The sequence below is a fragment of the Netta rufina genome, assembly GCF_964035555.1.
Source record: "Netta rufina genome assembly, chromosome: 1".
Taxonomy (NCBI): Eukaryota; Metazoa; Chordata; class Aves; order Anseriformes; family Anatidae; genus Netta; species Netta rufina.
The window spans coordinates 206,342,322-206,366,838 of NC_140123.1; the positions used below are offsets into that span (position 1 = coordinate 206,342,322).

Genomic DNA, 24,517 nt, shown 5'->3' on the forward strand with positions numbered 1-24,517 from the left:
CCGGCTGTCCCAGAGGCTCTGCTTCGGCAACCCGCAATCCAATTTGCTCGAGACAGAAACACCCACACGAAAGTGAATGAGGGAAGGGAGCAGATGAAAGGAAGGATTCATTTCTGATTAGCAGCCGCCCCCGCAGCCCATTCCTGTGGAGACCACAGAGGAATGAGCAGACCTAGCCAGGGCAGAGAAATTGCACTCCTGCTGCAGCAACGGCAGATCCTGGCACGACCCAGCACAGGCGGACACAGGGCATTAGCTGGCTCTGCAGACAGCGCAGCACGCAGCAGCTCGTGGCTCGCTCAGCACGCCACATCTCCGATGAGCCCTGCAACGCCGAGGGCTCGTGCACAGCCCCGAGCCACAGCCCAGTGCAGAGCTGGGGCTCCCCAGCTCTTCCAGCCAGGGCAGGCTGCACGCTTCCTTCTCCTTACCCCCTCACCCTTTCCTTCCCTGCCTTCTTCTCCTTGCGTTTCTACTACTGCTTTATCTCTTACTCATTGATTGTTAAAAGCCTGGGTTAGCTTATGAGGAATACAATGCCACCTTGAATGCAGGTCCAAAAGCAGCTGAAAGCAACAGAGCCTTGGGATGCATCAGTATGACATGAGTCTATCAGGTCTTTGTAGGGCTTATCATATTTTGCACTCTTGCAGTGTTTTCCAAGAAGCAGACCTGAAAATAAGGATGTCCTTATGACACATAGGGTAGTTCCTTGCATGGATACAAAACACAGCACTAGGAGTGGAAACAAGGTTCATTTCACATCCTATTTCGAAAGGACTAGAGTTCACCCCGCTGCTCTAGATCACCAGAGCTACCTCCCACTCCACCTCTCCAAAATGGCAGGTAGCAACAAAAACTGATCACGCACAGGGCTTTCGAATACTGCTCCCTTCTGAGACAGAGAGGGAATGTTAAATTGAAAGTCTTAACTATTCTGTATTTTTTTCTCTTTAATTTCCATATTTAATGCAAGGTTAAAAAGTCTTTGAAAGCCACTTTCTGTAAAAAGAGTAAGCTGGTAAGAACCATCATTTACCCATTCATTATACAATAAAACCCAGCTTCATCAGACAGTTCCCTAGCACTACCTCTCCTCAGGACAGCAAACAAACCAGTGTTTTTGTTCTCTCATTGCTGCAGGTTAAGTAAGGCCAAGCATAAGCCAACCTATCAAGCCACTGTATAAAGCCAAGCGTGCCCACCTATTTAACAGCACACACAGTTCCAATCTCCTCATGTCAAAAGTGAGGGAGAGAACCAGAAGAAGTTCCAGAGGAAGGCAATGAGAACAAAGGTCTGGAATGACTTCTGCACTCGAAATTATGCATAGAGTAGAACTCTTCAGGTTGTAAAACACCACTGGAGTGGGAAGGCAGGGGAATCACGCATGGCTGGGAAAGGACAAGTACACATCAGCTCTTCTCTGCTTCTCCTAACACAAGAGATAGGGTGCATCAACCAGCACTCAGGGTCCTCCCTGGAGATGTTCAAGAGCCGCTTGGACATGGCCCAGGGCACCAGCTCTGAGCAGCCCTGCTTGAGCAGGGGTAGTACCAGATGGACCTGAGGTCCCCTCAAACCTCAGCCAGCCTGTGATTCTTCTTACGACACAGGCTGCAGAACACTTTACTGTAGGGCATTACCGACCATGCAAGTTATCACGGGTTCAATCAGAAAAAATAATGAAAGCAAAAAATGTTGACCCAGAACCACAGATTAGTCTTTGAGTTGTTAAACGTGTAACTTCCAAGCTGCCAGCAAAGCCTTGCTATGCACCTCCCTGTCTTAATCCTGCGCCAGACCGTGGCTTCGGGACGCTGTCATAGACTAGACGTGGAACCAGATGGTCCTTGGTCCCGATCAAATACAATCATTTTCACATTCTTATATTAAAGGACAGCAACGCAGAGAAGAGGAGATGCATTTCCACTGAGCTACAGGAAATAGAAAACTACTTTTGCTAATTGGGACAAGGTGATTATGCAAAGAATAAGAGACCTGTATAGCCTCACAGGGTAATTGCATCATACAGCACAGCCAGCAGTTTGTATGATGTGCATCACTCAGTACACTTCAAGAAACCACACTCTACTGCATTCAAACTAAGCGATCCCCAGAGCAAGGAGACCCCAGTAAGCATTACAAGCAGCAGCTGAGACTTCTCCGTAGTTGTCATACTGAAAAAAAAAAAAAAAAAAAAAGACAAACAGGAGGATAACACAAACTGCATGACACCTCATTTTCGTGTCAAGTGTGACACTGGTCACTTCAAAAGCACTTCACAGCTACAGAAAAGTTAGTGACCAAAAAAATGACATGACCAAAGCCAGTGAAAGGGCTTTTATGAAAAAAGACTGAAAGTCCTGGGATCTTCTGAAGAAGAAAACTGAAGTGGAGAAAGAGGTTTCATTATTGTAGTTCTTCATAACTACTGTCCTGCACCTGCTTCTTAGTTCTGATATTAAGAAAGAAGCGTTTGCTGCCTTTCTGCCATCAGCAATCCTGATGCCAGGTGGGTTCTCAGGAGAGACTCGAAGTTAGCAGCCCACTGAGATGTATGTGCAGTAAACAGTTCCTCTGGTGTGTGGCTTACAACATATGCTATCCACATGACAAGTGCTGCAAAGCGAAGGAAAACCTTTTGAGGGAGAAGAAATGTGCTAATTAATGAAACAACCTAGGAAGGCAAGAGAAATTCATGTCGAGAAAATGAAGATGGGAAGGAGTTATGAATCCTTCACAGCCAGGCAACAAGCATGTCTTAGAGCAGCAACCCTGACAAAACAACTGGGGAAGATGGGCGAAGAGGGGAGAATAAAAGAAAGTGATGAGGGAGGAGAAAAACACTCAGTCTTTAGGAAAACTCTGAAAGGAGTGGTTCTGAAATACTCCAAGGAAGGCAAGGATGAAGAGCAAGTAGCTCATGCATAGTTAAAGGAGGTGCTCCGTTTCTTAACTAAGAGCCAAAGGCTACTGAAAGGTACTGTTTCCAAAAATTAACACTGGTAGCATGGAGTGTTGCTGGGAAGTTCCCAGGAAAAACTGCAGGAGAGAGGCCTGAGCAGCAGCTGAAATACTGCTACGCTCGAAGCAGCTCTTGGTAACAGTTTTTTTTGTGTTGTTTTGTTTGTTTTCCCACCCCCCTCTCCTTTGGAAGCAGTGCTTCCTCATTCTGTACTTGGAGTCATTGTGCTTGGTCATGAGAGCTGCTTCAAGGTAAGCTGGTAAGCGCTGCTGTTCCTTAAAGATGGCACTGCTCGCATTCCCTGCTGCACTTCACCCCCAAGAGGAGGTGTGGGGGGTGCCCAGCAGGGCTGTGCCTCGCTGCAGGCTCCAGCTGCAGGCAGGAGGCTCCAGCTCCCTCCGTCCAACACCCACGGTGTGCGGCTGGCACCATGGCACGGCTGGGAGCGGGATTCCTCCTCGCAGCCCCAGCCACGAACGCCAAGCAGAAAAATCTGCTGCACAGAGCTGGCCTCGTGAGTCAGCAGAGCCCCAGGAAACGCTCCCAAGCGGAATCAGCATTTGCAAATCTAATAGCTTTTCAGAGAAATACTGGCAACAGTTTACAAGAGGATAAATGGCCATGGAGGAGCTGCCAGTGCATTATTATGTCTAACATTTTTTTTCTCTAAAGCGCTCGGTGGCCCCGTGTTTCCAGTGACCTCTAATGTGCCTGAACTTAACTGTTCAGGGTGACTTTCTTACACCAAACATCTGCCTCAACAATCTTTTAAACAAAGCTCCAGCTAACCCCAGATCTGAGGTTCAATTTTTGATCAGAACTAAAAATCTAAAGAAAACTTTTTTTCATAGAATCATAGAATCATAGAATATCCTGAGTTGGAAGGGACCCTCCAGGACCATCAAGTCCAACTCTTGACACCGCACAGGTCTACCCAAAAGTTCAGACCATGTGCCTAAGTGCACAGTCCAATCTCTTCTTAAATTCAGACAGGCTCGGTGCAGTGACCACTTCCCTGGGGAGCCTGTTCCAGTGTGCAACCACCCTCTCTGTGAAGAACCCCCTCCTGACGTCCAGCCTAAATTTCCCCTGCCTCAGCTTAACCCTGTTCCCGCGGGTCCTGTCACTGGTGTTAATGGAGAAAAGGTCTCCTGCCTCTCGACACCCCCTTACGAGGAAGTTGTAGACTGTGATGAGGTCTCCCCTCAGCCTCCTCTTCTCCAGGCTGAACAGGCCCAGTGACCTCAGCCGTTCTTCGTACATCTTCCCCTCCAGGCCTTTCACCATCTTTGTAGCCCTCCTCTGGACACTTTCCAACAGTTTCATGTCCTTTTTATACTGTGGTGCCCAGAACTGCACACAGTACTCGAGGTGAGGCCGCACCAGCGCAGAGTAGAGCGGGACAATCACCTCCCTTGACCTACTAGCGATGCCGTGCTTGATGCACCCCAGGACACGGTTGGCCCTCCTGGCTGCCAGGGCACACTGCTGGCTCATATTCAACTTGCTGTCTACCACGACCCCCAGATCCCTCTCTTCTAGGCTGCTCTCCAGCGTCTCATCACCCAGTCTGTACGTGCAGCCAGGGTTTCCCCGTCCCAGGTGCAGGACCCGGCACTTGCTCTTATTGAACTTCATGCGGTTGGTGATCGCCCAGCTCTCCAACCTATCCAGATCCCTCTGCAAGGCCTTTCCACCCTCATTCGAGTCCACAACTCCTCCAAGTTTGGTGTCATCAGCAAACTTGCTCAAAATACCTTCTATTCCTACATCCAGATCGTTTATAAAAATATTGAAAAGTACCGGCCCTAAAATGGAGCCTTGAGGGACCCCACTGGTGACCGCCCGCCAGCGGGCGCCCGCCAGTAAAAAAAAAACAACTTTTTTTTACTATGTCTAAACCAAACCAAACAAAAAATCTTAAATATTTAGCCAGGAAGCCATCACACTTGGGCATGTCAGATGAGGGTTTTAGTTTGGCAGAAAAGGTCTCTGTCATGTGCTTATTGACACCCACACAGAAAAGCAACCAAATCTGGGAACAGTTTAAAGCTTCAAAAAAAAAAAAAAAAGTCAGAGCTGATCACATTTGTGTTGCAACTTTCCCAGGTCTGCCGGTATATGTCTGGAGCCTACTCACAAGGAGGATGTGTGTTCCCTGTTTCTTTGGCACAGTACGAGACCCAGTTTCGTCGTCAGAAGAAATCCACTCCCAAACCTGTTTCTGGACTTCTTTTCTTTTCAATGTTTCCAGCTTCTGCAACCTGCCCTGAAGCTATCCCCAGGACATCCACTGAGTATCCATGAAAATGTGCCTCCTCCTCCCTCCCAGTGTAGGTTGCTACTCTCCCATGCTGAGGCCACAACAGATACCATGGATGGGTGAAGCAAGCCTGTGAAAGCACAGAAGGTGCACAGCAATTTCAGCTGCCAGTTCTGCCTGTAATTATAAATTACAGTGTTTGAAGGCAAAAGTCAACTACCATTCATTGTAAATTAGAAGGACAATTCTGTCTTTTTGTACAGGGATTCCTTTGCCTCTAGTGCTGTATCAACCGCATCATCATCAGAAACAGAAGCCTGGATTGTGTAAAGGTATTTGGCCATCCCTGTGCTGAAACAAGGGGCCAGGCCTGTTTGGCCGTACATAGACAGCTACCTGGAGTTTTTGCTGGGCTTCTTCCTCTGTAGGCATGCATGACTGTTTTGATGACTTTTTTTTTTTTTTTTGACTGAGATGGCTGTTTTTAAGATGGATGTTTCCGGTGTGACTCTGCTCCATGTAATCCCAGAAGCAGGTAATGGGAGCAGATGGGGATGTCAATGGTGCACAGTGCTTCTTGGAGTCCACTCTCCTTGTCCAGATGCTCCCAAGTGACATCCTACAGGCCACAGGATCACATCTCCAGCCTGAGAATGGTATTACACGAGGGAATCTGTCCTTCCTGACATAGCTCAAATACTTATATGCCAGCATTGAAAAAAACAAACAGCCTACACAAGGCCACCTGGCCTCGGTGATAACTTCCTCCAGCTTGTCCACAGGCAATGGGAAGCAGTAGGGTCTGGTACTCTCTTCCCTGGTGTCATGCACCACCTCAGCAGCCAGGACTTCTGCAGACTCTCCTAGATCAGCTCATTCCTTTCCACAGCTTTTTTCAGACACCACAGGAGTATCTTCTTGGGAAGCATGTACACCTCAGTTGGTCTTCCCAAGTACTTCACAAGAGACATACAGGAACAGAGAAACTCCAGGGACTGTGGAAAAAACAGCAGGATGGGAAAGGAAAGCCCCCTTCTTTGCTACTCAACCCCATACAGGCTAGACAGCAGGAATCAAGGAAGGAAGAGGAAAAACTCAGCTCCAAAAGCCTAAACTCCTACACACAAAGGGCACAGCAAGGAGAAGACTAGGAAAAGATGCTGAGGAGTGCAGGAAAAATAATAGAAAAAAGTCATAATTACCTAGTTCATGAAGCTGCTCGTCTACTGTGAAGCATGAACGAAAATGAAAGAGAAAAACCATGGGACAAGTGCATCAGCTGAGAGCAAAGCAGAAATACACACAGGAGCACAAGAGCTGTCTCCAGCTCAGCTGCGGGGACACCTCCAGGCCACAGACAGCAGCAGGACACTGATGGCCTGGCCTCCTATGGCCTGCAGATGCTGGCCCCGCAGCTCTCCTCAAAGCCCAGAGCCCACACACTAATACCAACTTTAGAGGACAATGCTTCTTTACTCCTTTACCTCATAGCCCCGCATCCATGAGACAAAACAACTCTGCAAGGCCTTCCAGTCCAAAACTAACAGAAAAGGAAATTCAATTTATAAAATAGTCTATGTAAAAACAAACAAACAAACAAAAGAAAAACACCCAGCTTTCACCCCCCGCCCCCAAACTCCTCTCTCCCTCCTGCCTAAAGTGGGTATAATAAAACACAAAACGTGTTCCTCCCTGCACCATCTCCTCCCCAGATCTGGACCACTCTCTGCTTTCTTCCTCTGTACAGCCTGCTCACCCACCCGTCCTTCCCTCCCTCAGAACTCCCGCACCGTGTACAGGAGCAATTCCACATCAGCTGACATGCCATTTACATGGCCAGATCTGTCCCAGAACATACGTCCTGTTTGACTGGTGCCAGATGTTGGTTCTAGGCTTCTTGAAACCTCACCCCAGACAGATGCTGTCTGGTTTGTCCACTCAAGTCCTCAGGAGGCTCCAGGTGGTTTTAGCTCTGAATGAGTAACCACACCATCCAGAAACATACTAACGCCTACACTTCCAACTCCTTTTTTCCAGATAATCTTTCCTCACCAGCTTTGCTAAATCCAGACACCTTCAGACCTTTCAGACACCAAAGCTCTTCCCGGTCACCACCTTAACTCCAGGGCTCAAGGACCAGCTCCCGCACCACCCAGCCTGGGGACGTGGCAGTGCAGCATGGGGACAGCACAGCACAGCACCCTCCTGCTTGCCATTTGGCACCCGGGCCAGAAGCCGGCTGTTGCCGCAGGTCGGAGACCTCACGCCGGGCCCAGCCCTGCACGTTGCCATCAGCTGCTCCATGCCCAGAGCCTTTGCTGGGGCAGTGCCTGAGATGGCTCCGCTGCACCTGCGGGGAAACCACCACCGTAAGGCTGGAGCCACGGCCACGGAACGTCCCTCGAGAGGCAGGGAAGTAAGCATGAGAAAAAGACTGGGTGTGCTTTCTAGCAGCCTCCTGAACCAAAGAGTCTGAAGAAAACTTAAGTATACATAAACACCCTGCAGTGGCAGATGATGGCCACACACGCCTTGATGCTCTCTAGAGGAGACAAACAGTTCTGTATTTTCAGATAATAGGGTCCTCAAGACCATGCTTGTGTAAATCGTGAGGATGCAAAACACACATTCATCTCAAAAGTGGATTTGGAAACACCAGACCGAAGTCCACCAAGGCTGCACACACCTGACTGGCCCCGCAGCCCCTGCCCAGGTGCTTCAGGCCTACTCATTCCCAGGTTCAGATCCAAGATCTCAGACTCGGCTGCATGTTGGGATGTGGGGACGTGCTCAACACCATGCTGTCAGCATCCACGACACAGATCCCCAGAACAGGCAGAATACCAAAAGGAGACATACCATAAAAGATGCATGGCCCTTTCAAACCTGTTGTTATCATCATAGTGCCAGGTACAAAGAATATATACCAGTAAGGAGAGAAGCCAGAGGTTCGTGAGGCAGCTCTCCAGATGCCTAACAGCTTGGCTATGTAAACAGGCTTTCAAACACATAAGCATGCAAACAGCCCATTAGTGCTTCAGCTGCTCTGCAGAGTTGTCCAGATGCAGACCTACATTGCCATGAACACAGTACACACACTCTTTCAGTGAGAAGAAATCCAAGTTATCCTAGCGCACATCAATCCTGCAGCAACTAAAGCCTGGCAAGTTCACACCCAAATTTTCCCTCTAATAATAGGTATGTGTGCCCCCATAGCCGAAAACTGGGACACTACTAAGGTCAAACTGAAGCACACAGAAGATGCTGACTTGAATTAATGAAGCATTTTCTAATTCTGGAAGGTAAATAGGGAGAGCTGCCAGCTCAGTGCACAACTAAATGCATTTGACTTGACCGTCTTACTAATTCAAGTGGTTTCCAAGGAAAGACAGTCTATGTATTGTTAAAATCGCAAACCTGATTTCCAACAGGTTTTCTATAGAGGTCATCTGCAAAATACATTTTAGCCCCAGATTTGTTTGCCATTACGCCTGGCAGGAAGACGTCTTTGCCATGTTACGTTTGTCTGCAGCCAAGCCAAGAGGAAAGCCAATCTTGCATTGCCACAATAATTTGACTAATAATTACCACAAACACACCCCAAAACCCAGAGAGCATTTCAAAAGAAGTTAGAATAAATATCGTCCTGTTCATGTGCATATCTAAAAGTGCCCTCAAACTCTAACTGATTTATAGCCTACAGAAATCTCAGTGTGAAAGGAGGAATGTAAAGAAACTCTTTTTCCCCAGAGAACCCAGGAAAAACAACACCCAGAAACCAAACCATGGGATTTTACATTTACTACCCATATATCCAAAAGTTTGTAAACAGCAACATTGCTGAAAGATGCCCACACACCCCAACCACCTTGTACAGATCAGTACAGTTATATCACCAGGCGCATCCCCTCCTTTTACCTGTCACTGATAAAAAAAATTATTACAATGCCAAGATTCTGATGTACCAAAAGATTAGTTAATTTACATTAGTGATCTGAACTGAAATGTATTAGTCACAGCAAGTCATATTTATAAGTAGATGCTCTTCTTATAATATTATATATTCTATATATATATTCTTCTTATAATATTGCAGAATTAAAGTGAATATAATTTCTTTTATGATAATTGTAGCTTTGGGAGTGGAGAGAACTGAACTAAACTAAATGAACTATTTTTGGTCCAAGTCAGAGGCCAAAAAAGCTGGAAGTGGGTAAACTGGTCTATTACAAAGGGCAGCATGGACCAGCTCTTCTGGGTGCCCTATATAGTGAAGACCTGAAGAAGGAAAAAAAAAAAAAAAAAGATTGTAGTACCTAACAAAAATCTCAAATGACCAAACTGTTGATAAGCAGATGTTCAACAGTCAGTACTGTGCAAATGCTCACCGCAGACAGCCAATTAACAAGAACTCCCTGGGTTCAAGAACGACAACAATCAAAAGATTCGGCTAAACAAGTCACCAAAATCCCAGAAGCAGATCTAGATGTTAGGGCCACAGAATAGAGCTGAGCAGGAGTGCAAAGAAAACTCATTAACTTAAAGGCCAGCAGTGCTCCTGATGAAACCAGAAGGTGCCCTTACAGCTGGCCTGACTTTGGCCACCACGTGGTCTCACCGAACAACTTGCATTGAGAAAGCAGCCCCAGGCAGGTGAGAACAGGACTGGGCACAGGGCCCACAACCACAAGCACACACCAAAGCCCTCACAAGACTCAAGATCGAGCGCATGCCTTGTGATGTCACGTGAAGCTCATGACCCCCTGACAAACCCATGGTACTAAAAGCTGACACCAAAAATGCCTCTTCCTGGCTCACACAGCCTCCAGATAACCACTGCAGTTAAGTGGAGGGGCTCCCTGCCGTCCTGCAGGTGTGTGAACTTGTACAGGAGCACTGGAAATCCCTCACCTCACCTGCTACAACTTTAAACAGCTTCCTTAGACTGTAATGTTTGTGCTCCTATCAAGCTAGGACTATTCTTACAATTAAAAGTTAACTAAATAATATTTAGAGGTAATGCACAGAACTTACAGAAAATCATCATAATCACTTACATTATAGAAATAGGCAACAGATGCTCTCTTCATCAACCTGCTAGAAGTCTGCTGAGACATCCATCCATGCTCCCCATGGACAAGGTGCAAGACCTGTGCCCTGGGTTTAGCTTTTACATCACATCGCACCCGAGTTCTTCCCAAGACTCGGCTCAGATTCAAGCCTTCCTTCCCTAAGGCTTTCTGTGAGTTAATAACCGATGTGCTGACACTCTCCAGTTCACAAAGGCAGCAGCATCATCTCTTGCCCAGTCTGTAAGCAGACTGTATTAAACTGTCCCAACATTTTACTCAAGTATATCAATCACAAGCCCACAGAGAAGGAAATGCTTCTTCTGACAGGCAGCAGGAGATCAAATGAGAACAGTACTACATGCACATGATCTGACAGAAAGCCTTAAACAAAGAGCAGAGTATGTGGATCATTACTAATTTTTAATCAAGACAAGAAACAAACACTCTAAGGATGACCCCTCATGCCCATCAGCTACTCCCAGCTGATGTGACAGCAGTGCCTCTAATTTTAAGAGACGTTGTTTGGACAGCAAAGAGGCAGCCCCTGGTGTGTCTTACAGGTGTTAGACCCAAGGTCCATATTTAATCCACAAACATGTGGCTGGATTCAAAGCAAGCTGTTACTGTCAGGCACAGAGATTTCTGCTGGCACGCTTCTCCCCAAAGCTGAGGATTCAGATTATTTGGCAAGCCTGTGCCAGCAGAGTCCCAGACAGTCACACAACAGAGCTCCACCTTGGGAGCGAGCTGCTAAAGCGCCAGTCTCACCTCTCCAGAGCTGGAAAGCCTCGAACAGAAACACATCTGATCTTTGTGCAAAGGACACCCACCAGCAGGTTTGTTCAGCCGTTAATTAACCTCACCCTTAGAAGACTAAAGATAGGAATTCACTACCTAAATGAAACAGCGGGCACTGAGACAGCCATGAACATCTGTCTCTCGCTCCCTTTGCGAAGCAACGTTTCGGCCAAATGGAAACCGGTCTACACTGTGAAAGTATGATTCATTAGGGAACATTTTGCTGGTTCCAAGAGAAGACCAATATCTTTAGTTAATACCCACTTGGGATTGGTGAGGAGTGTCAGATTGATGACTGCCCTTTTCATTAACTTCCACAGCCGGATGTTAAGTAAAGACAACAGCAGAACAATTTCTGGACAGAAAGCGGATGCTGAAGTCAAGCAACCCCTTGCTATGGCTTGTAATAGCCACGGCTAATGGTCAAGACAGATGAAACAGAGAGCTAAAAGGCTATCTATATCTGAGCTAGTCAACAGAGAAATAGCCTATTTCAGGGTGTGATTCATCAGACTTATTTTAAATGTCTAACTCGGGATGAGATAAATTGCACTTTGGAAGAGCTATTTCTTACCACTGACTACAGGGAGTCTAGACAACTATCTCAGGTGTAGCTGTGTATATAGACAGCCACATGCAGACAGATGAATCACCCCCTCTCATCTCTGACAGCCTAGAGCATCCCTCTGGACCCGTCATGGAGGCTCTGGGGATTCACACGGTGCTCAACACACGCCAGCAGGTTTGCAGTAGTGGGGTTACCCTGATCCCAACGTCAGCCCCTGCATGTGGATGGCTGAGCCAAGGCGGTTCATGCTGACACCCCCAGGGACTCTCCAGGAACAGCCACTCTGCTTTGTGCCCTAAGGGACATGCTCAAAAGGTGACTTTGCCCTGATGGAGTCAGAACAGCCTAAGTAGGAGCTTTTAAAGACCGTGGAATAATACATCTTCTACCTATGCTACTCCTTTCTAAATCTGTCAGGTCACCCAGAGAAACCCTACAGAACACTGATGTGGGAGGGAGGAAATCAGACTTTCTACCCTTTACAGAAATAACTCAAGTGCAACAGACAAAAAAAAAACATTCCAGAAGAAAAACTTCCAGAGCTGGGAAACTAGCTTGGGGAGGGGAAAAGTAGTCCTTTTATTACTGGGAAACTGCTCGACACAGAGGGATCTAGGAGACAACCCACCTGGCTGGGACAGCTTACTTTCACTGCACAGGTACATGGGATGAGAAAACACCTGATTCATCACATCACCTGGTGGAGAACTGCTCAGTATAAAAGACACACCGGACAACAAGGAAAGCAATGCACCGAGCAGGCATGCCAACGTTAACAAGCAGGTCATCATGAGGCAGCAATGAAGGCCAAAGCTCCCCGTGTCGCAGAATGACAGGCAGCGAGGGAACTGCCGGGCACAGCGCTGCAGGGGTCAGCCCGAGCCTCGTAAGCAACAGGGAATGGAAACATGATGAGCACAGGCACTGCGGGGTCTGCACGGGGCTCGCGGGGCTGCGTGCAGCCTGCTGCGGGACGTCAGACAGGGCATGAGGGATCGCACAAGTTATGTATGTATAGGCACAGAGATATGTAAGTAAAATTCTGGGAATGTGAACAGACAAATTCTCTCATAGTAAGTTCTCTCATAACCTAACCCAAATTTCAAGCTATTTCATGGTTTAAAACACAAAACAAAACAACACGCAAGTGAGTAACAGCAGAGCAGAACGGCCTACTCGGCCGCTGAGGGCCAGCAGCTCAGGGCCTAGGGAGCACTGTTTGGTGAGGGCAGCTGAAGCCGGTGCCCAGGATATGGCTAGGACAAGCCAAAGACAGGCCTGAACTAAGGGAGAAGAGCTCAATTTGTCAGTGGTGGTCTAGGAATGGGATGGGTTGTGCCCATGGGACGATGGCTGGGTAGTACCAAACAGCACCTGCCAGGGTTTTGACTGAAGACATTCAGCAGCTAAAGCAAACCTCACTGTAATTTGATTTAAGACAGAAAGGCGATGCTGGCTGTCAGTACCCGATTGTCCCGAAAATGCATCTGACAGATGTGGGAAGTAGAGGAGCATGTGGCAGATGAGATGAGACATTTGTATTTGTCCTGCGCTTCCCGAGTCAACAAGCAGAAAATGTCACCGCGTTAAGAACTGTACCTTGCTAGAGGAAACTGAGGAGGGAATAACCTTGGCTATTATTCTGACAAGTACCTTGGTTCAGTGGCCACTCAGGAAGGCTCTTTAAATTCTTAATACTTTCAAACACTATTCAGCATTGCACAGTTAAGAGACAAATTCATCTTTGCTGTAGAATTCGGATGTAGGCAAAGCATAGGAAATCGAGAAGGACCTTCAGAAGGCATTCAGGAGTGTAACCCCCCAAACACACCTCCCGAAAAGCACTGACAGTGTTTAATTAAGAGGATTACTTTTACATTTTTCCCCAGGCATTTGCACTTTTAAGTACTACAATGCTAGAAGAGCAACCAGTGGATGAAGAACAAATTGCATCATAAGTTTGGTTTAAAATTTTGTTTAAAAAAAAGCGTACACCTTAAGAGAAAAAATTCTTGTAAGGAAAAAGTCTATCCAAAGCAAGATGCAAAAAGTAAACAGAGACCTAAAGCCATTCCAAACAACCTGCTGGAAATAATATTAATAAAATTAGATGACATTTCCTGTGCTAGTCAAGCTTGAGCATGTATCTTTTGTCTGTCCTCTGAGAAGAGCATGCTTGGGTCCAGCTACTGAACTGATGTACACAAGCCAAGTACAACCATCCCAATAAAGTCTGCAGTGAACCTTCTGTTTCCCACCTCATTCTGCTGGTCTAATGACACAGCCAACCATAACAGGTACCCAAGAAAAGAGTGGGAAACAGAAGATTTCCATTATGGAAATAAGAGTTTTGATGGCATCTTGTTCTTTGACTTGTCAACAAGGCTTCCTCTCCTACAGTGACAAGCTGGGAAGAATTCTCAGCATATCATTGCAGATGCCAAGCACAAATGTTATCATTTTTAAGGCAATATGCAATAATCCAATCTCACACTGGGTACCTATATGACTTTCAAATAGCATTTCAAAGCACTAAGAATTTCATCTTGGAGCATTTCAAAAAGACACTGAGGCAACATTACTCATTCCTATATATGCAAACAGAGATGTTGACATAGGAAATGATAACCATTCTCTTTAATAATAGAAGGAATTCCCTTAAAAACACACAGAAGAAGAATGAAAAATTCAGAACATCACAGGAAAGAGTCTTCTTGACCTACAGGTTTTCTAACACCCTTTAAAGCTTCAGTGTGAATACTCACAGGCAGCAGAACTGAATCCTGTATGGGAAACAGGCACAACAGGACACTGCACACCCACGTGATTCCCATTAATAAAAACTCTATCTTATATGGTTATGCTTTCACCACCTAATTATCTCACCAGCATGGTGTTACATCTATAATGAGCATCTTTGTAGAAAGCTGGAACTGAAAATAGCTGATGTCTGAAGAAAGTTCCCCTAAGTTTTCAAGACTAAAAGTCCCTGGCAGAGGAACTAATGCTGAAGAAAAAAAGTACCAAAAAGTTTTAGAGGGAGATGTTTTTATAATAAATGAGCAAAACCTCTGCAACCTTTTCCTTGGATGTGAAGTACAGATGGAGACAAATGGACCACAATAGTTCAGGTCAATTTTGTCCTACCCGTAGCAGAGAACAGAGATCCTGATTCTGTTCTGCCTGACACAATCTCTAAATCCTCCCTTTGTTTTCTGAATGTGATTTTTCATTCATTTTTTCAATCCTTCCTCTCCAGAAGGATTATTTGGACTCAGCTGGACATTTTCAGTTTCATAGCACCAACAATCCAGAAGCCATGCTGTTGACCTGCAACACTAATCTCAGTGGAAAAATCCTGCCCTAAACTCAAAGAAATTTAGCACAGCAGAAGGCAGGACTTATGACAGACAGCAATCCCGAGAGGTTGTATAATTCTCATACCAGGCTACAGCAACCAGCCGCATCTTGGCTTCTTCCCATCTCTTTGAAAATGACCTTCCCAGTAGAAGAAATAAGAAGGAACAGAAAGAATTTCCTGACCCTGGTTCAAAGGAAAAGATTGTCCAGTAAACTGAATTCCTTCCTGGTCCTGAAGAAACTAGAAACACTCGGGATTAAACTCATTCACAGAAAAAAACACTATAAAGGGAAATGCAGGATCAAGGGGTTTATGATGTTTTGTTACTAGTGACAATTAAAAAAAAAAAAGACAACAAAAAACTCAGCTTAAGAATGCTCTTAAGACAGTATCTCCTCCACCCAATATGCAACCACTGGAGTCTGCTCCAAACAACCATCCTAAGAGCTCCAGCAGCATCACAGGTGTTGATGTCTGGTAGTCTTCAAATGCAACTCTGAGACTAAGCCCTGATGCCAGATGCAGCTCACCTGCATTTCTACACGTACACTACCTGCTTCATTCAGGGATTGTGCTGGGGTTGCTGTTTGCAGCATCAGCTCTGCGCCCTCCTGGAGGGCTCCCTGCCCTGCATCCCGGGGCACTGGTGCAGTGCACAGAAATACCTCCTCTGGCAAGCATGTGTATTCTTTCAGATTACACTGAAGAAGCTCAAGTGTGCACAGCCTGATCTGTGGCAAACAATTAAACTTTGAGTGAGAAAATTTTAGGCCAGACCAATTTTTCTAGTCATAGTTTAGGATTACTAAAAATAGAGTTTATAATGCCAACTGGTGGCAGCTTTAATAATCGTAGAGGGATTACTTGTTCTGCGTGTCCCCAGGGAATCTCCATTTCTTCTTTGCACTTAAGTAAATTTTGACACTTCTTCCTATTGCACAGTCCTCATTAGATACCCCCCCATCTTTTTCTTAATTCTTGATCAATATTAGACCATAAACAACATTTCAAAGATTTTATAAGAATCCAATAAGCTGCCTTCCCCTCCTCCTACTGTCTTAACATACCTCACTGCTTTGTGGGATCTGCGGCACTTGCTCAGGTGGATGCAAGTATCCCACAGCCTGCTGATCACCTGCAGCTGTCAGAAAACCAGGATCCTTAGAGCTAAAACCCCCACACTCCTACCCCAGTTTTTTGGTTTTCTTCTAGGTTATGCTGCAGTAGTGGGCATAATTCAAAGCCACCACAAGACTGCAGCCAGCTCTGAATGGAAGAGGCTGCCGACTAAAAAGTGCTTTCCACCCTGGAGCCTAGGGCTGCCCAAGTACCGACGATTCAGGTGGGACGTTTCAGGCACCTGGGCCCAGGCCAATGCTGTTCTACCAAAAGCTGCTCCAGGAGCTAGCCCAGCACGACCATGTAGCTGCAGGTACACAATGTTGTAAGAGTGAGCACCAAAGAGCTCAATGCTGTGACTTCCCACTGCAACCCAGCTCATCATTCCTCTCTTCAATAAAGGGGAGGGTGAAGTTCCAGGATAATCTTGGAACAAGTGGAACAGTTACAACTTGGGTCGCAGTGTATGCAACGCCTCCAAAGAAACACTGGAGATGAAGTACAGTCATCTTCATGTCTTACGTTTAAGAAGTGAATAAACATGCAGAAGAGAGGAAAGCGGTGTATGGTTCACAGCTGAAGCTAAAAATATATGTTTAGTATTTCTAAATGTTGGAAGGTTGTTTTTCCTGGAAAAAGCAAAACAGTGTATATAAATTCTATGTTCTCTTTATCTTAAATCACTTAACCCAAAGCGATGCAAGGTTCGTCAGGATACCATCCAAGACTGTAATCACAAAGATCTATTTATTCGTAACAGAAACCAAACTCATTTAAGAGAAGACCTAAAGGATTGATCAGGGGCATAAACAAAACTTAATTGCGGGAACAGACTTAAAGAATGAGGCACATTAATGGCAAAACAATGTTTATTTAAGCAGATACAAAACAGGTATATAAAACTGTAAGTGGAATTTCAAAAAGACAGAACTTCCACGTAACATCTGGAAAATAAAATTTAAACAAATAAACTGAAGAGTAACATTTATAAACCAATAGAATCGATACTTTCCTACATTGGACATAACACCCTGTTGTACGACAACTGGCACAAAGAGGACAGCAGGGATGAGAAAGAGGTCAGATATTTATATAGAAAATGAGAGCAGATGGAGTGACACCAGGCAGGATATGACCGAGCCTGCTGACCTTGTGGTTGCAGTGGGAAGCCCCCCTCCCACAGGCCCGCCAGCAGCCCCCTGCCCAGCACGACCCCAGCCCTCATGCTGCTGGGCCAGTGGACGGACTGACCGCCTCATGGTTGTACCGGGCTGGATGGCACATCAGCTGGCTGCTCTGCCCACCCTCCGGTCTCACAGTTTGAGCAGACTGGCCTCGAGACCTCCGCATGCAGGACAAATTTCATCAAAAAGGTTTGAGTAGTTTGAGATTTAGTTTGAAACAAACAGAAGAGAAATAACAGCTGCCTATGCCCAATTGCCTCAGGAGAAAAATCTCAAAACAGGGACCATATATTCTCCTGCGTCAGGGCACGAGCCAGGTAATGAACGTGGGCTTACCTTGACCTTTTCAGGAGACCCTCACGTTAACTGATTACAGACAAATTAACACCCAGCAATAAGACCTTGCTCAGGCCTAGGAGAGAAATTACACAAGCCTATGGTAGGAAAGCACTACTTCTATGTCCCACTGGCCTGAAAGGCAACAGGCTTATACCCTGTCACCCAGTCACCACAGGTTTGGCCATGCAGTTCTACATATACACAACAAAATCCCCATTTCTTAAAAAAAAAAAAAAAAAAAAAAAAAAAAAAAAAAAAAGTTTCTGAAGGTCCCTAAGACATCTGGGTTGTATTCAGTTCATTTCTTTTGACTTTCGTAAGCAATCTTTATTTTCTTTTTTCTTCCATGACTCATTTTTCAAAGTTTCTAGCAAGAGAAAATAATTTATCTTGGTCTCAAGAAGCTCTCATTATTCCTAAAAAATCTTTTCATTTCCAAATACAGACCACTAGACAACCAGTACAGAAGCAGTGCCCAAGCTCCCACAGCACGTAACCTTGGCCTCCCAATTAGAATGTCCTGTACAGGGCTGTAAAACAAGGCATCGCCAAGTCACACCAGAGCATGTTCAAGGCTGCCGTGCTCATTGCAGAGGGCCTCTGATAAAGCCATGGCAAAGGAGATGCACTGGAACATGATGTGGGATGGGGACTGCTTTGCACTGTGTCTGCCATCGCTCCCCTCCAGCACACAGAGGAACTTCCAAGGAACTTAGGGCTGCCAAGAACCCAGACAGCACTCATCCATTCCCACAGTCCTCATCAAACTCAGGATGTTGGGGTCAAAGACAGTTCTCAGTGCATTTCAGTCCTCAGGACTGCAAAGAGTGCCTCAGATGGAAAGCAAGAATGGTTAGTGTCCGAGGGCTACAAGGGAACCGAGAGAACCAAGACCTGCAGCCTCAGGGGGCAACAGGCCCACAAGGACAACAAGAAGGGAGTTCGCTGCCCACCAGCACCTGAGGACAGAGCGGCTCAGGCCAAGGAGACCAAAGAGACGAGGAGCACAAGGAAACGGCCTGCAGCAGGAGGTGGGACATGGCTCTCCAGCACCACTGAAGGCCTCACACACAACCCTTGATCACAGCCACATCCACCTACTTGGCTGATCACTAGAACAAGGCTAGCAGGTAGTACCCGTGGCTAAGTTCTTTCATTTGTTAAGAAATGAAAAGTCAGTCTCCTTTTTCTAAACAAGGACGCGGTCGCAGCACCTTTGATGTCTCACAGCCAGATCACACAGTCTGCTGTGTCTAAGGCACACCAACAGATGAGACAAAGTACAGAGCGTGGAAGGTTCTAGAGCAGCCTCCCAAACAGACCAGCAGGAGGGAAGCTTCAGCAGATTTACAGGTGGAGCACAACCATTTTACAGGCAGTTGTATGGCAAAGCCACACAGAGCCGGGGACCCGACTCACTGACCACGAGACTCTATCTCCTTCTCTGTTTTTCCAACGCTGGGAACAAGAATAACTCAGGAGGCAGTAGTTTGTCACCCCACCGCTCTAGATCACCATGGTCACAGATGGTTTGGGGGGAAACTGTAAAGATTTGGCTTAATTTTCCAAGTTATTAATGATTCAGTCTCTAACCACCTGCACCTAAATGCCAGAACAGCTGCCTTCCTGCAGGACAGCACAGGTCCCATAGCCCTGAGTGAACTGTACGTGAGCAGTCTCTCCCAAACATTTCTGGGTGGATAAAGAAAGGCCAGAGGAAACTAGCTGGCTGATCATCAAACAAAGCCCACAGAGCCTTCCTCTAATAAAAAACACCTTCATTGTGCAAAAACAACTTTATTCACAACTGAAATAATCCTCTCTATCTAAGCAACCTCCAGCACAACTAAGAACTGCTATGATAAAAATTCAACACAAGCATAACCCACAGCCAGCAGAAATTCAAACTGCCATTTATTTCACACAGGGTTAGCTTAGATACTGCAGTAGAGAATGTCAATAAGGAACCACACTACATGGGAAGACTTACTGTTGAATACATATGGTGACAGTTGCTCAAGCCTAATCACAAAGTGTTAAGAAATGAGACTCCCAAACCAGCATATTCACAATGTTCCTAATTTTCCTGTAGTTCCCAGGTTGGTGATTGAACCCCCTCCTTGTACCTTGCCCACGAGCCACTTCTGCCTTTGACCTTGTGATTTCAAGGCTGGTGACTACTGGTTCTCTCTTTGCTTGGGGCTCTCACATCTCATTTCATTTCTCATTATCAGTAACAAGCAGATCAAGGACAGACTCTCCTCTACTTGCATTCTTTTGCTATCTTACAAATGAAGTATCTGTATTGATTATTGTCTTTTGTCATCCAATAGCTACTGGGATGGTTATTCTGTATGGTCAAGATACGCACCCCAACTTTCACCGTGCTCTTGAAACCAAACCAACTCCTACTGAGAGCTCCCGAGGAAATCCACCACACAGCACAGGATCCAGTCATCAAATCTAGCATGAGACCAATGCTTAACATCAATGCCAAGCAGAAATTCACAGGAGTCAATTTGCTTTTAACAAGGGACACAACTTCTGAACACAGCTTTGGTGAATGTTTGAGGATCCTCAGCCTTTTTCCAACAGGACACCAACAATCAGCATTTCCTTTGTAACACAGTCGTGCTTCAAACAGAACCATACACAAAGCCTCCTGTGGCTCACGCAAGACAGAGGAACTCACGTTACTCCACCTCAAACTCTTTTCTGCAGTTCTCAAGATAAAGAGAAGTCAGATGTTTTGCCATTCTCCTCCTCTCTGATACTAATTCCTTGTAGCCCTACCATATGAAACCATTGAATTTCATTAGATCTAGCTGATGGCTATCAAACCCCCTCACTAGCACTGGCTAAGAGACACTGGTCTTACCATGGATTCCATGCCTGTGACCTCCTGTCCCAAGGGGCCTCTGCCTGCCCAGCACTGCCCTCCCTGCAGAGCTCCCATCCCAGAGCAGAACCACGCCATGGGACAGTCCCTCACTCAGACCTGCGCCTTCAGATATGTTCCTCCCTCACATCGTACTCTCACAGAGCTCCCCAATCCCACATCCCCCCAGACACAGCCTCTCTCTCATTAGGCAACTGCCTCTAGCAGTTCTTTGATAACATTCCCCAAACCTGCTCCTACCCTTCCCCAAAAGCTCTTCTGCTCATATGCACCACATTTCAACATTCCCTCCAGGGCCCCCCAGCATCCGGACTGCTGGGTGGCTCTGTTAGTCCCTACATGCTGGCAGATCCTTTTCAGGAGCCCAATCTGACCTCCCCCATGCTGACACAACAGCTGCCCTACTCTTCATAGAATGGCTTGGGTTGGAAGAGACCTCAAAGCCCATTTAATTCCACCCCTCCTGCCATGGGCAGGGACACCTCCCACCAGACCAGACTGCCCAAAGCCCCTTCCAGCCTGGCCTTGAACACTTCTGGGGATGGGACATCCACAGCTTCTCTGGGCAACCTGTTCCAATGCCTCACCAGCCTCAGAGTGAAGTATTTCTCCATCATATCTAACCTAAATCTCTCCTCTTTTAGTTTAAAGCCATGACTCCTTGTCCTATCAATACACTCCCCAATAAAGAATCCCTCTCCAGATTTCTTGTAGTTCCCTTTTCATGGCAAGGCACCATCTCAAACCACTCTCTCCCAATACCTCTCACAGCTGCTGCCTGTTTGTGGACACGCTGACACCCTTGTTAGCTCACAGCCAACCTCCAGCACCACCTCAGGGACCTCCACGTGCCCCAGCTCCTTTATCCCACAGATTGGGTGCCAGAGCATTCCTCCCACCAACTGAAGATCACCTCGTTTCTAACAGCACACACAGCACACCAAACATGACAAAGCACCAGTTGCAGCATCTCTGCTCCTGCTGTTGGTTTCCATTGTACCCATCACTCTACCTGCCTGCAAAGACAGGACACCCAGTCCAATGACTGTCAGTATTCCTATCCTTGTAAAAATAAATCAGCATCACAAAAGCAGTAAATAATTAAGTACTGCCCATCTACACTGTCTTAAGATCTTTTATAAATGAGTCACTAAAGTGATTCTCAATTCTTATTAAGCCTTCTCAGCCACAAATTAGGAAAGCCAGCTGAGAGTGCCTCCAGCTCCGAGGATGTATTCCCCATTGAAGTCCTCCTCTCCCTGCCACAATACGTCTCACAACTTGCTTTCTCTCTGGAGACCATATGAGAAAGACATTCAAACAATTACAGGTGAATACATGAATTAAAGATTCTGGTGCAATTACTAAGGATTGCCATCAGGACCACCTACTTAATACAAATATGTACATAATGCAAATACAAATGTCTGAAGAGATGAATAATTGTGTGATAGAAAGCACTGGATAAGCAGGTGAAGACAAGAAGACAGGAAAGGTGCTTGTGACCCAGAAGCCCTGTCCATCTAGTAATCCCTTCCAGCCTTTTGGCAACATTTATCCCATGGCCACAAGACAAGCAGCTCCACACATCAAACGACCGTTGACTCCAACTGCACACAGCCCTGCCATCTGGCACATCAGCCTGATCACAGATGCTTCATGTCTACACCTCTTCCTCTGCTGAGAGGAAAAGAACACACAGGTGGGGGCAAGAGGCAAGTCTGCTTGGACTGTCACCTCCCCGGCTGAGGTTTTCAGCATCCTCGGCACAGGACGTACATGTACATGCAGTCTAACATGCTTCTGAAGGTCTAACACGCTTCTGAACTAGCGATTCAGAGCATGGAACAGCAAGCCCTGTCTCCCAAGCTCAGATTCCTGTTACAGCTAATGCAACTAGTCAGATTAGTGACTGCTCCAGCCCGTATTGTAAGAGGCATCAGCAAAAAAGTGGAGGCAAGGAGATGAAAAGAAAAGAAGATCCTTAAACTTTCAGTGAAAAGCTGTGGAATTAGCCTGCTTGCAGAGAAAGTCTTTTCTTATTCCTGTCTGCTGGAAGCTGACTTTTGACCTACCGCGGGGGTTTACATGCCTTTCAAGAAGTCTTCCCAACATAATGGGCAATCCCATTATCCCTCTAAACCTCTAATCTCCCCAACAGTTCTGCATCACCGTGGCTCCATGGTGCAGGTGGTTGGGAGTTTTGCTCAGAGAGCATTTCCTCGCCAGCTTCTTCCCCTCTGCTCCTGCTGCCCATACCCACAACCGGTGCGCAGTAACTGGTGGGCTGCGCGCCCCTGCCAGCACCCCACAGCCCGCCCCACGGTGGTACCAACTCCAGGGCCGTGTAGGGTGGACTCGAGGCGTAAAGCCAACGTCAGGCAGGGCTGGAAAGGGCTCCGAGATGCACCAACCTCTCCTCGGTGCCCCAGCGCCCCATGCTGCAGGGCTGGAGCCCAGACCCGCACCCACCGAAGGGGCAGCGCCCCAGGGCCCCGCGCCCGCACGGAGCCCCCCACGGCCCCACCGGCGGCCGGGGCTCTGCTGGGGTCCCCACCCGGGGCGGCCCCGGGGCCCCAACCCCTGCGGCTCCCCGCGGGGCTCCACGGGGCCAGAGCCCGCGGGGCCCCCCCCAGCCCCGCTCCGCTCCGCTGCTGCCGGCCCCGCCCCGCCCCGCCCCGCCCCGTCCCGTCGCGGCCCCGGCCCCGCCCGGCCCCGCCGCACTCACCCTTGACGGCTTCGCCCCGGTTGAGCTGGATCTCGCCCTCGCCCTGCGGCGCGTAGCTCTTCACCACGATGAACTTGCGGCCGGGCACGGCGCTGTACAGCTTCCGCTTGGGCCCGCGCAGCGGGGCGGGCGCGGCGTGCGGCGCGGGCTCGGGGCCGGGGCCGGGCCCGGGGGGCCCCGCCGGGCCGCCGGGGCTGTAAACGAAGACGTAGGTTACGGTGCTGATGCCCGGCAGCTCGTGGCTCGGCCCGCCGCGGCCCGCGGGCTGCGCCATGGCGGGGACGGCGCGGCCGCGGGGCTCGGGGCTCGGCGCGGCCCCGGGGCCGGGGGGCTCAGCGCAGCCCCGGCCGCCGCGGCGCCGCCCGGGCGCGGGCACCGGCTGCGGCTGGGGGGCCGCCGCCCGCCGCCGGCTCCATGGCGCGGCGCCGCCCGCCCCGCGCGGCGCTCCGCTCCCTCCGGCGCCGCGCCGCCGCCGCGCGCACCATGGCCCGGGGCAGGTGCCGCCGCCGGCGGCTCCTCCCCCTGCGGGCGGGGACGGGGCCGGCGCCGGCCCGGCCGCCTCCCGCCCCCCGCCCCCGGCCGCCGCCCCCGCCGCGCCGCGGCTCCGCCGACCCCGGCCGCCGCCGCTGCCTCCCTCGCTCCCTCCCTCCCTCCTCCGCCGCCGCCGCCGCCGCCGCGCTCCGCGCCGCCCCCTGGCGGTCGCCGCCGCCCCGGGCCGGAGGGGGCGCGGGGGGCGTAGCGGGGATGGGGGCAGCCGGCGGGGGTCTGGGGGGGCAGTGCCGGGGGGTGCTGGGGGCGGCCCCGCTCCCGGTCCGGCGGCTGGAGCGGGGGTCCCGGGGGTCGCAGCGCTTCCTGCACGGGGCGGCCCCCGCGGCCCCCGAGCTGCCCCCTCCGACCTGAGCCGGGCCGGCGGCGGAGCTCGGGGCTGGCCCCTGCTCGGGGGATCCCCCGGCTGCCCCGCGCCCGCAGCCCCCGCCCCGTGCCCGCAGCCTGTGCCCCACGCTCGCAGCCCCGGTGTGAGCGTGCAGCCCCATGCCCCATGTTTTACTCCGTGCTCCATGTTTGCAGCTTCGTGCCAAATGCCTGCAGCCCCTGTGCGATGCTTGCGGACCCTGCTCGTTAGCACACATCCTCCCCAGCTCCCCGCATCTCCCGGGGCCACGGGGCCACCTTCCATAACCCAGATGGGGCTGCCCCAAGCCGTCCCTGCTGCGCCCC

The 24,517-nt window shown here is 48.7% G+C and overlaps 1 protein-coding gene across 4 annotated transcripts in view; it reads right to left on the reverse strand.

Annotated features, from left to right (window-relative positions):
- Positions 1-24,517, reverse strand: part of SHANK3 (SH3 and multiple ankyrin repeat domains 3) — a 376,332-nt gene that overhangs the window by 172,429 nt on the left and 179,386 nt on the right. For all 4 annotated transcript variants that reach the window (XM_084305956.1, XM_084305955.1, XM_084305957.1 and 1 more), the window contains exon 13: positions 23,300-23,493. In XM_084305956.1, the coding sequence (XP_084162082.1) occupies positions 23,300-23,493 (194 nt within the window). The remainder of the gene's footprint in view (positions 1-23,299; positions 23,494-24,517) is intronic.